The 12,175-nt window shown below is 41.0% G+C and overlaps 1 protein-coding gene across 1 annotated transcript in view; it reads left to right on the plus strand.

Moving 5' to 3' along the window:
* ADAMTS14 (ADAM metallopeptidase with thrombospondin type 1 motif 14) overlaps nucleotides 1-12,175 on the plus strand; it is a 372,712-nt gene that overhangs the window by 309,285 nt on the left and 51,252 nt on the right. The window contains exons 17-18 of the mRNA XM_030204905.1: nucleotides 2,432-2,607; nucleotides 3,006-3,139. Coding sequence (XP_030060765.1) covers nucleotides 2,432-2,607; nucleotides 3,006-3,139 — 310 coding nt within the window. The remainder of the gene's footprint in view (nucleotides 1-2,431; nucleotides 2,608-3,005; nucleotides 3,140-12,175) is intronic.

Consider the following 12,175-nt stretch of genomic DNA (forward strand, 5'->3'; position numbering starts at 1 on the left):
CTCAGAACTGGCTATTTTGGAGGTTTTCCAGGGGTGGAGTCGGCAATTGGCTGGTTAAGTGCCGATATTCAGAACTTAACCAACCAGGATAACCACATAAATAGGACCCCATAGAAGTCAGTCCTATCTTTATGCGGTAACCAATAGCTGGTTAAGTGTTGAATATTGCACGTAACCGACTAGGTGTTAGCCGGCTCCTCAAACCTGGAAATCCATTACTGGTGCTCGGACTGGGTCTGCAAGCTAGCTGGTAACAACCTGTAAGGTAGTAGAAGCAATGTCCTGGACTTCCCCTTGCAAGTATGCATTTTCACTATTCCTCATTCTCCACCTCCCCATGTAAAAAACACCCTGTACCTCACCACCTCCAAGCTTCTACAGCCTTTCCAACCCATAGTGCAGGTTACCCTTCAGTTTTAATATGCTTTACTACATAGGCCCCAAAATGGTCATTAAGTATATTTAAGGTCCGATATTCAGCCAGCGGCACTTAGCATTACCCTTGTTGGAGTTATGCCCAGAAATTAAATGCCAAACTATGTCTGTGCTTCGGCATTAAATTTCCAGGTTTGCGGAGCCAGCTAATGCATATCTAGTTGTTCAATATTCAGCACTTAACCAGCTGTGTGGCACTGTATAAAGATAGGACTGACTTTTATGCAGCCCTATTTATGTAGTTTATGAATATTGACACTTGATGGGCCAAGTGCTGACTTCACCCCCAGAATGGTAAAATAACAAAATACAGTGACCTACCAATTGAAGTGGAAAGATGTTGGAGTAAAAAACTGATGGTAATACCAATTGTGATTGGAGGTTGTAAAGCAATACCAATTGGACTCTTAAAATGTTTGGAAATTTTTAATTTAAAAGACATAACATCATCATTTGGAATTTTTAAAAAATCTACCCTTCTCTGGAGGAACTTACATTTTGCAATGATATCTGTATGATTCACTGGTCCTTGAATAGGATCTGAATTAATGGAATTAAAACCAGTCAACATAATAAAGGCACAATAATCATAAAAATTATTATTTTTATAGTGTTACTGGATGTATACAGCACAGTACATAGTAACATAGTAGATGACGGCAGAAAAAGACCTGCACGGTCCATCCAGTCTGCCCAACAAGATAACTCATATTTGCTGTTTTTTGTGTATACCCTACTTTGATTTGTACCTGTGCTCTTCAGGGCACAGACCGTATAAGTCTGCCCCGCACTACCCCCGCCTCCCAACCACCAGCCCCACCTCCCAACCACCGGCTCTGGCACAGGCACAAACCGTATAAGTCTGCCCAGCACTATCCTCACCTCCCCACCACCAGCCCTGCCTCCCAACCACCGGCTCTGGCACAGACCGTATAAGTCTGCCCAGCCCTATCCCCGCCTCCCCACCACCAGCCCTGCCTCCCAACCACCGGCTCTGGCACAGACCGTACAAGTCTGTCCAGCACTATCCCCGCCTCCCAACCACCAGTCCCGCTTCCCACCACCGGCTCTGGCACAGACCGTATAAGTCTGCCCCGCACTATCCCCGCCTCCCAACCACCAGCCCCACCTCCCAACCACCGGCTCTGGCACAGGCACAAACCGTATAAGTCTGCCCAGCACTATCCTCACCTCCCCACCACCAGCCCTGCCTCCCAACCACCGGCTCTGGCACAGACCGTACAAGTCTGCCCAGCCCTATCCCCGCCTCCCAACCACCAGCCCTGCCTCCCGATCTTGACTAAGCTCCTGAGGATCCATTCCTTCGGCACAGGATTCCTTTATGCTTATCCCACGCATGTTTGAATTCCGTTACCGTTTTCATTTCCACCACCTCCCGCGGGAGGGCATTCCAAGCATCCACTACTCTCTCCGTGAAAAAATACTTCCTGACATTTTTCTTGAGTCTGCCCCCCTTCAATCTCATTTCAAGTCCTCTCGTTCTACAATAAGTGATCAAGTATAATATTTCTAATTCTAAGTAGATACCTGATCTATATGAGCATGTGCAGACACCTCAATGCCTTATAGATTCTGTGCTATTTAATTCCAATATAATTGAGCCTTTGGATCACTGAACTGATGAAGAAAGTGTAGTTCTTGAAGCCAGGCACAGGTGTATTGCGTTATTCCAGTAAAAAAGTGTCACAGCCTGTTTTTTTACCCTTATTTTTGCATATTCAAGGGAACTAACATGGAAACCACAATACTTTGCTCAAATTTGAATGAGATATTAAAAGTCTAGTTAAAATAGCAACTCAAATGGTTTTTGGAAAGTCCTTCTCCAGCTATTTCCAGATGGATTCCCATTTTTGAATCATGACCTGAATATATGTGGAAGATAAAAATCTTCAAAATGCTTGATAGCATCTGTTCCAGAATACATGCTCACACTTACTTTTCCTTTTCTTTTGCTTTCAATTTCTTCATTACCCAGCCCAGTCTATGGAGGCCGTGAATGTCCTGGAGCCAGCTATGAATACCAGGTGTGCAACAGTGAAGAGTGTCGAGGACCTTATGAGGACTTCCGAGCCCAACAGTGCTCCCAACGCAATTCATACTATAGCCACCAGGGTTCTAAACATACCTGGCTACCTCACGAGTATCCTGATGGTGAGAGGGGAGAAGGAGAACAGACACTTGGAAAGGGCAGAAATTGTTACAGTAGAATGCGTAGTCTAGATAAAGATTTTCATCATCCAGAATTCATAGCATTGGAAGCACTTTCTCATATGTCCAGGCTGGGAAGATATAAGTATCCTTTACTGGGAATGGATTGGGTGTGTCCTTTTAGACCCTGTCCTTGGAAAAACAAACCCGATCGGTAATTAGTTTATTATGACTCACAATAATATTTCACTGGTCATTGTATGTCCTGGTAGATTTAAGCCATGTTGAGAGTCCAAGTCCTGCAGCCTCATAGTAGTCTCAACAACTTTTACCATATTTTCATTGCACAGGTAATACTTGGTGCTTATGTTTCCATTTCAGTTCTGATTTTCTTCCCACAGATGCACAGAAGTGTGAGCTCATTTGCCAGTCCAATGAAACAGGGGAGGTGGTTTTTATGAATCAAGTGGTACATGACGGCACAAGATGTAGCTACAATGATCCCTACAGTGTGTGTGCCCGAGGAGAGTGTGTGGTAAGAGTTATTTCTAGTGCGTAATTTTGCTGTGCATGACATGCAGCTGCATTTTAGAAAAGATGCAGAAAGTGGAATTTAGATATTCAGGTCAGGACATCTCAAGTTCCTCTAGTATTTTAGAACAGGATTTGCCTCTTCTAAAATACATCCAAGAATAGATGTGTATGTACTGGTTACATAAGGCCAGAGAATCCATTTCACAAGTATCAATGTCTAAAATATCAGCTGGCACATCATGGCAATAAAAATGTGTATGTGCCAGTATTTCAGAACATATACATCCATGTGCCAGCACATACATGGGTATATCATTTTACAAACGTAAACATTCTCGTTGCCAAAGCCCTTTTCCAGTGTCTTTCTGCTGTACGGACAGCGTTTTAATAGCCCATGTGAAACCAAGGTTGGCGCATATGGATGGAATAATTTGAATTATATAATGGAGCAAAGGAGTTTAGTTTATAGCTTAGTATGGAATCTCAGCACTGAGCATGATCTTCCAGTGAATGGGTAGAAAAATATTGAGGAAATAGATTTGTAAAGGATGGTAATGTTGAAAGATCCAATAAGTGGAGACGTTGTCCAGTAATCAGAACGATAACTGAAATTAGGAATAGGCTGCACAAAAAGTGAGAATGATTGAAAATGGTGATTGGACCAAGAGATTGAGGTAGAAGAGAAATCATCCAGCCATATTGTAGATGAAAGTCATGAAAGTATAAGTCAAGGGTATGTCCAGTGGCATGTGTAGGTGTTTAAATATGTTGTCGGAGACCCAGATCACATTGGAAAAAAACAAACTGGGCTGCTCTAGGGCATTCAACAGTATCTTCATGCTGACTGAAATCTCCTATATTGAGGAGGCTGGGGAATCTAGTGTTGGCAAGTGGTAAAGAATGATATACCAATTCCCATTTGGCACTCGAAAGAGGAGGGCAATAAAAAAAATCAATAAATGTAGTGAAGGGTGACCAAGCAGTTCTGCCACCAACAGTTTGGGATAAGTGAGGAGTATGGCTCCTGAAAATGGCTACCAGGAGATTGTGTGTGCTACAAGTGGGCAGAGGAGAGACCAGCCTGGGAGCAGGAGATTTGAGCCAGGGAGAGCTCGGTCCAGAGACCAGGATGGATCCAGAGAGGGGTCACCACTGGCAGAGGGTCAGACCAGAGGAGGGTGTGAACCCACAGAGTTTGAGTCTTTATAGAAAAGGAGGAGACGCAGCCAGGGGGAAGAACACTGCTGAAGGGATAGGCATGAATAGGAGAACTGTATATATGTACATATTCCCTATTGGGAACTTGCCCTTGTAAATAAACCTGAGGAGAAAAGTGGTAAAGCAGTTTCCCTGAGGAACAACAGAAGATTTGGAACAGAGTTTGTATATACCTGGAGTTGGATAACAAAAGACTATTTGGTGTTGCTGCTGTTGCAAAGTTGGAAAATAAAAGTTTGAGTTCTTGCATAGACTGCGGATTACAATGCGTCTTTGGGGACCAAGAAGTGAGAGTGAACCGATCCCAGAGAACATGAGTGTCTCCCAAACCCCCGAATCTTTATTCCTGACCATTGACCCACTCCCAAGCTTAATTGCATGTATACTGGAATTGATGAGTGAGGGGAGAATGGCCCTGAATGTGACTAATCTGCTTTGTGGCCCAGAGCCAGAGCTAGCACATGGGTGAGACCCGGGTTACAAATAGAAAAGAGATTTTCCAAATCCATTTTTTTCTATGGGCAGTTCCTGCAGGGTAGATTACCCAATTATGTGAGAATTTAGCTATGACGCAGGATTAACTTTTTTTTACTTTTGAAACGGTGTGTTGGGGTCCATAAAATGTGTGCATTATACCTGGTTTTAGTTGTTCAGCTCATCAAAATGACAGCTCCAGCATCAGTAACAAAGTTAGAGAATTCAGCATCCTGGCCTGAAATAGCAGGAAGCCCCCTACCCCCTTTTACTAAATGAGCAACTATACCACTAAACTGGTCAGTGGTCTTCATCATCAAGTATATGGGAACAGACTTAAAGATCTCAAAATGTATACTTTGGAAGAAAGGTGGGAGAGGGAAGATATGATAAAGACATTTACATACCTATGTGTCATAAATGCACAGGAGGCGAGTCTCTTTCAGTGGAAAGGAAGCTCTGGAACAAGGAAGCATAGGGTGAAGGTGAAAGAGGATAGACTCGGAAGTAATCTGAGGAAATACTTCTTCATGGAAAGGGTGGTGAATTCATAGAATGGCCTCCTGGTAGAAGAGGTGGAGATGAAAACAGTACAGTATCTGAATTCAAGAGAGCTTGACACAAGTACATAGGATCTCCAAGGCAGTGATAGGGAGAGTAGATGGCATGGATGGGCAGACTGAATAAGCCATATGGTCTTTATATGCTTACATTTTTCTGTGTTTCTATGATAGTGAAAGTCCTGCATGGGCAATTCCTTAAGTGCTAAAGAATTGGAGAAAATAGCCACAAGGCCGCCTCAACATTTAGACTATCGGGAGAGGGATAGTTGCAAGCAATCAGGGGGAAGACATCATAAAAGATAGGGTTCTTCCCCTGGTAAAAGCCAAGTCTCAGTTAAACATAAGAGAACCGTATATTAACAGCTTTTTTTCTAGAGAGACTGGCAATTCAGTAGGCTGCATGAAATGGGAGTGGTGGTATTTGGTCCAGATGGTGCTGGGAAGCAAGATAAAATGTCATTTACATTTCTAGTGAGAGATGGATGCTGAAAAGAGAAGAGCAGTCGACAGTCCCAGATAACTGGAATTTACTGGCATCCTTTGATGTAACCATAGGATTAACGAGGACAAGGAGTTGTAGAATGAAAAAAAGAAAACAAAATATGAACTGGAAACTCCTAAAAATAGAATGAGCCATTGTTAATCAGGAGGAGTTGCAGAAGATTCTGCTACCCCATGGAGCAGGCACAAAATGTCGCAATTTCTTTCAGTTCCTCCACATCATCACCCTTGAAGACCATTTCTGGTACAGACAGATCTCATATATCTTCTTCCGTAAAGACAGAAGCAAGGAATTCATTCAGTTTCTCGGCTATGGCTTTCCTCCCTGAGTTCCCCTTTTGCTCCATCGTGATCTAACAGTCCCATGGATTCCCTCACAGGCTTTCTGCTTCTGATGTACCTGCAGCAAGTTTCTCTTCATATTCTTTTTAGCCTTCTTTATTAATGCTTTACATCTGACTTGCCAGTGCTTACGTTGCTTCTTATTTGCGTCATTTGGGTCCTTTTTCCATTCTTTGAAGGATAATCTTTTGCTGTAATAGCTTTTGCTTCACCATTTAACCATTCTGGCTGTCGTTTTCTCTTCTTTGCACCTTTGCAAATACATGGAATGCCTCTAGTCTGGGCTACCAAGATAGTATTTTTGAATAACACCCACACCTGATTTAGTGTCCTAACCTTAGCAGCCGATCCTTTTAGTTACCTTTTTAACCACTTTCCACATTTTATTATAGTCACCCTTTCAAAAATTAAATGCAGCTACAGTAGATTTCCTTTGTGGGTTCATTCCAGATAGTAGCTCAAACTTGATCATGTTATGATCACTGTATCCAAGGAGACCTAATAGCGCAACCTCTCGCACTATGCCCTGCATGCCACCAAGGACCACATCCAAAATGGTTCCCCGTCTTGTCAGTTCCTGGACCAGTTGCTCCAAGAAACAGTTGTTTATTACTGTTGGATTATTTGTAGTAAATAATTAGCAGATTTTAGTACACACAGCTTCAGCTTTAGAAATGTTAATTTCTTTCTTCATCTCTCTCTCATTCACCCCTGAATAATTCACTGCTGAGTCACTTTAAAGTTGAAGTAACAAAACATCTGTTTACTCACAGTTTGTAGTTAGATTATAATCAGACAGGCTTATATATACATATTACTATACATTTGTATTATCAGCTCCTTCCATGTGCTTAGATGGTAATGGATGCTCACACCACCATAGATCCTCTCAGGTTAGGAGAGATCATGAGCTCCATGTGCTCCATGTGCTGCATCTGCTGCATCTAACCCCCACAGGAAGTTGCATAGCTGTGTGACCTCTCTAAGTAATTCACATCAGAGGTCACAGAGTAATCACAGAGAAATAATAGGTGACAGGCAATGCATGTAAAATACAATTACATTCCAACAAACCCCTTCTCATGCATAACTGTCATGCAATTATTTATTCATACAAAGTCCAAGCTTTATACGCAGATTCACAAAATGTTCTCTGGGTAACGGTTTGGTCATGATGTCAGCTGTCATCTCACTGGTGTGACAATAGTGTAGACTGATGACCCCTTCTTTCGCCAACTCTCGCACGTTGTGGTATTTCGTTGCGATGTGCTTGGTGCGTGACTGAACCTTGTCATTCTGTGACAGTCGGATGCAGCTCTGATTATCTTCCATTATCTGGATTGGTCTCTGTTCAGCTATTCCGAAATCCAGCAAAAGTTTTTCAATCCATATCAGTTCTCTGCACGCTTCCGATACGGCCACGTATTCAGCTTCTGTAGAAGACAAACTCACAATACTTTGTTTATGACTGGCCCATGAAATGTGTACATTTCCATACATAAACACATATCCACTTGTGGATTTATAATCAGAATGATCCCCTGCCCAATCTGAATCACAGTAACATATTAGTTTTGGATTACTATTGGCTGAAATCTTTAATTTACAATCAATGGTACCTTTTAAATACCTTACCATCCTTTTAACTGCAGTCCAATCTGATTTGGTAGGTGAGCTGACCCTTCTGCTCAAAATTCCTACTGCATTTGCTATATCAGCCCTGTATGTGGTAGCTAGATATAAAAGCTTACCTATGGCTGATCTATATTGGATGTTATCTGGTAAAGGTTCTCTTACTGTTTCATCCTTCAGAAAATCAGTGATCATGGGAGTGCTTACAACTTGGGCATCTTGCATACCTAAACTTTCAATAAGCTCATTTATTTTCTGCTTCTGGCTTAGAAGATAAGAACCATCATTTTGTTTCTCAATTTCTATACCAAGATAGTATGACACATTACCCAGTTCTTTTATCTCAACATTGAGGTTTAAACACTTTACAATGTCCTTGTACTGTTGCTCACTTTTGCTTGCAATGAGCAGATCATCAACAAAAGCTAAAATGTATGCATATTGTCCATTTGTGCACCTAGTGTACAAGCATTTATCTGCTTCACCTTGCTTAAATCCCAAATTTGTCAATATTTCATGCAATTTTTCATTCCAACATTTTGCACTTTGCTTTAATCCATAAAGACCTTTGTTTAATTTACACACTAGCTGTCTTTGTTTTGTATTTATGAAACCTGTTGGCTGTTCCATGTACAAGTCTTCAGTTATATCTCCGTGAAGAAACGCTGTTTTCACATCAATGTGGTTGACTTGCATGCCTTTTGAGACTGCAATGCTCAGAAGTGTTCTGATTGTCGTGTGTTTCACTACAGGTGCAAACACTTCATCAAAATCTTCTCCATATTTTTGAAGATATCCCTTTGCCACTAATCTGGCTTTATACCTTTCCACTTTTCCTTGTGCATTCCTTTTTAACTTGAATACCCATTTGCATCCTATAGCTTTCTTGCCAGGAGGTAATTTTGTAAGAATCCAAGTATTATTTTTATCCAATGCATCAATTTCTTCTTGTGCAGCTTTATGCCATTCAGCAGCTTCTTCTGCTGGCATTTTCTCAATCTCATCCCATGTTAAGGGCTCTTGAGCTTCTGCTGACTTTGTTAGGTAAGACAGTCTTGGGGGTGGAACACCTTTGTTTTCCCTGGATGAGCGTCTGACAACAGGTTGGTCCGACCTTTCTGCATCCTCTATATCTGAGAGTTCTTCTCCAATTGATTCCCCTTCTCCAACTGTACTGTCTTCTTCAATGATCCTTTCTGTGTCTGCTTCCTCTGCCTGTTCCTCGTTAGATACAGATGAGTTGCTTTCAGACATCTGCCTTGGTATGGCATTTATATACACTGGCATGTCTATTATGGTTCTAGTTTCATATTCTGGATGATAAGGCTCATCTGGGATAATCCAGCCTTTATCAACCCTTTTGTTTTCATCAAAATATGTAACATGTCTTATGCCAACAATGCCAGTTTTCAGATTCAAAATTCTATATCCTTTGTGTCCTGGAGTATAGCCAACTAAAATGCCCCTTTCTGTTGTGGAATCCAGCTTATGCCTTTTTTGCTTTGGTATATGAGCATATGCTGTACTTCCAAATGTTCTTATGTGTGACAGGTTTGGCTTCCTACCATGCCATGTCTCATGTGGTGTGCGCTCAGCGCCTTTAGTTGGCATTCTGTTTTGTAGGTACACTGCTGTGAGAATGGCTTCCCCCCATAGTCTTTTAGGGAGATTGCTATCTGACAGCATACATCTGGTCATTTCCACAAGTGACCTAAATTTTCTCTCTGCAACAGAATTTTGCTCTGGTGTATAAGCTACTGTTGTGATATGTTGAATGCCTTCTTGTTCTAGAAATGTGCGCATGCTTTGTGAAGTGAACTCACCACCATTGTCGGTCTGAAGAACCTTTGGTTTTCTTTCAAATTTATTTCTCACCATGGCTACGTATTTCTTCAGCATGTCTGTGACTTGACTTTTTTCTTTCAGCAAATAGGCCACACAATATCTAGAGAAATCATCCAAGAATATTAGCACAAATCTGTTATTTCCCAATGATGGGATATTAAACGGTCCACATAAGTCACTGTGTATTAAGTCCAGTACTTTATTACTCCTATTTCCTGTGTATGCAGGAAATGAGGGTCTCACACCTTTTTGAGTAACACAGTCTATGCATTTCTCCATTTTACCAGCATTTGCACTTATCTGAATGTCAGTGGCTAGTTGCTTACTGTAAAGATCCTGGATCACCTTAGAATCACGATGTCCCAGGCGGCGGTGCCAGATTTCCAGACTACATTTACCATCATTCTTCCTTACTTGCGCCATATGTGAGGCTTCACCTGAAATGCTCAGTTTATAAACATCATTATGCATAAAAGCTTCAGCATACACTTCATCATTTTTAGAAATTGTGCACTTACTGTTTTCAAAATGAATCGCAAATCCCTTCTTATCTAATGTAGATACACTAAGCATATTGCAAACTGCTTGGGGAATATACAAGACATCACTTACAGGAATTTCTTTAACTTCATTAGACACTTTGCATTTTAAGAATCCAATACCTTTTGCTTGGATCTTAGCAGTCCCTGCGTTTGCAGTTTTAAGAATACCTTCCTCTGGACACATTTCCTGAAAGAAATCCTTACAATTGGTTAAATGGCATGTGCTCCCCGAATCCAAAATCCAAGTACTTTCATTTGAATTATTATTTACCATAGTCAAAGATTTTTCTGCCATTAGAAAGCCCTTGTGTTTATCTTTGTCCTTCATACATTTCCTGGTTTGAAAATTCTTTAGTTCCATTGGCTTAGGTGAGCTAGAGGGAGTGTTTTGTGTTTCCTTACACCATTTAGATACATGTCCCTCCTTTCCACATGAGTAGCAAATCAGCTTGCCCTTGGGTGGAGTTTTCCCATAGCTCCGCCTTCCTCTGTTCTTTGCCAAGAAATTTGTTTCATTTCTCTCTGACTGACTTTGGGAACACATCTCCTCAGAATCATTTATTATGCATTCCTGCCTTAGTTTTGATGTTGCCTGTTCAAAAGATTGCCCTTCAATGGCCTCATTTACAGACCTAAAAACATCAAACTTCTTTGATAGTGAGGTAAAAAGAAATGCTCTTTTCAATGCATCACACATGGGAATTCCAGAAAGTTCTAGCTTTTGAAATGAAGACATAAGATGCATAATGTGATCATTACATTTACTTTTATCCCTTAATTTGGTTTCATTCAACTCTGCCAACCAAATTGGTTGCTGCTTTGCATATGTAGTTGCATACATAGTTCTCAGTTTATATAAAATGTCCTTTGGTGTATCTTTTCCCTCCACTAATATGGCTTGTTTCTCTGAGAGAGCTTCCAAAAGCATGCACTTCACATAATAGTTTGCATTGTCCCATTCAGCCATATTTTCAGCTGTTCTGTCTTGGTCTAAGCATATATTTAATCTTTTTGCTCGAAGGAGACATATGAATCTTAATTCCCACTGCTGATAATTAAACTCAGTTAATTTAGGCACCTTGAGAGAATAGAACAATGGTGAATTTCTTCCCTCAGCCATTTTCTTAGCCTTCTGTCTGCTGTGTGGGGGGGAGAGAGAGACAGACTGAATCTTTCCTTTAAAACTTAAGAGAAAAATGTGGCCTTTTTTTCTGCCTGGTAATATTTCTCTTCTTTTTCAATTCCTGGCCCCTGGGCCCATAACCCTTTTGTTGGATTATTTGTAGTAAATAATTAGCAGATTTTAGTACACACAGCTTCAGCTTTAGAAATGTTAATTTCTTTCTTCATCTCTCTCTCATTCACCCCTGAATAATTCACTGCTGAGTCACTTTAAAGTTGAAGTAACAAAACATCTGTTTACTCACAGTTTGTAGTTAGATTATAATCAGACAGGCTTATATATACATATTACTATACATTTGTATTATCAGCTCCTTCCATGTGCTTAGATGGTAATGGATGCTCACACCACCATAGATCCTCTCAGGTTAGGAGAGATCATGAGCTCCATGTGCTCCATGTGCTGCATCTGCTGCATCTAACCCCCACAGGAAGTTGCATAGCTGTGTGACCTCTCTAAGTAATTCACATCAGAGGTCACAGAGTAATCACAGAGAAATAATAGGTGACAGGCAATGCATGTAAAATACAATTACATTCCAACAATTACATCTAGAAATTTTATCTCCCTGACTCTTCCTGATGTAACATTTATCCAGTCAATATTTGGGTAATTGAAATCATCCATTATTATAGTGTTGTCCAGCTTTCCTAATCTCTGTAAACATTTCTTTATCTGTCTGTTCATTCTATCCCAGCGGATGGTATTACAGCCGTACAAGAATACTCCTTCCCTTC

This window comes from Microcaecilia unicolor, chromosome 5 (genome assembly GCF_901765095.1).
Source record: "Microcaecilia unicolor chromosome 5, aMicUni1.1, whole genome shotgun sequence".
In the NCBI taxonomy this organism is placed as follows: Eukaryota; Metazoa; Chordata; class Amphibia; order Gymnophiona; family Siphonopidae; genus Microcaecilia; species Microcaecilia unicolor.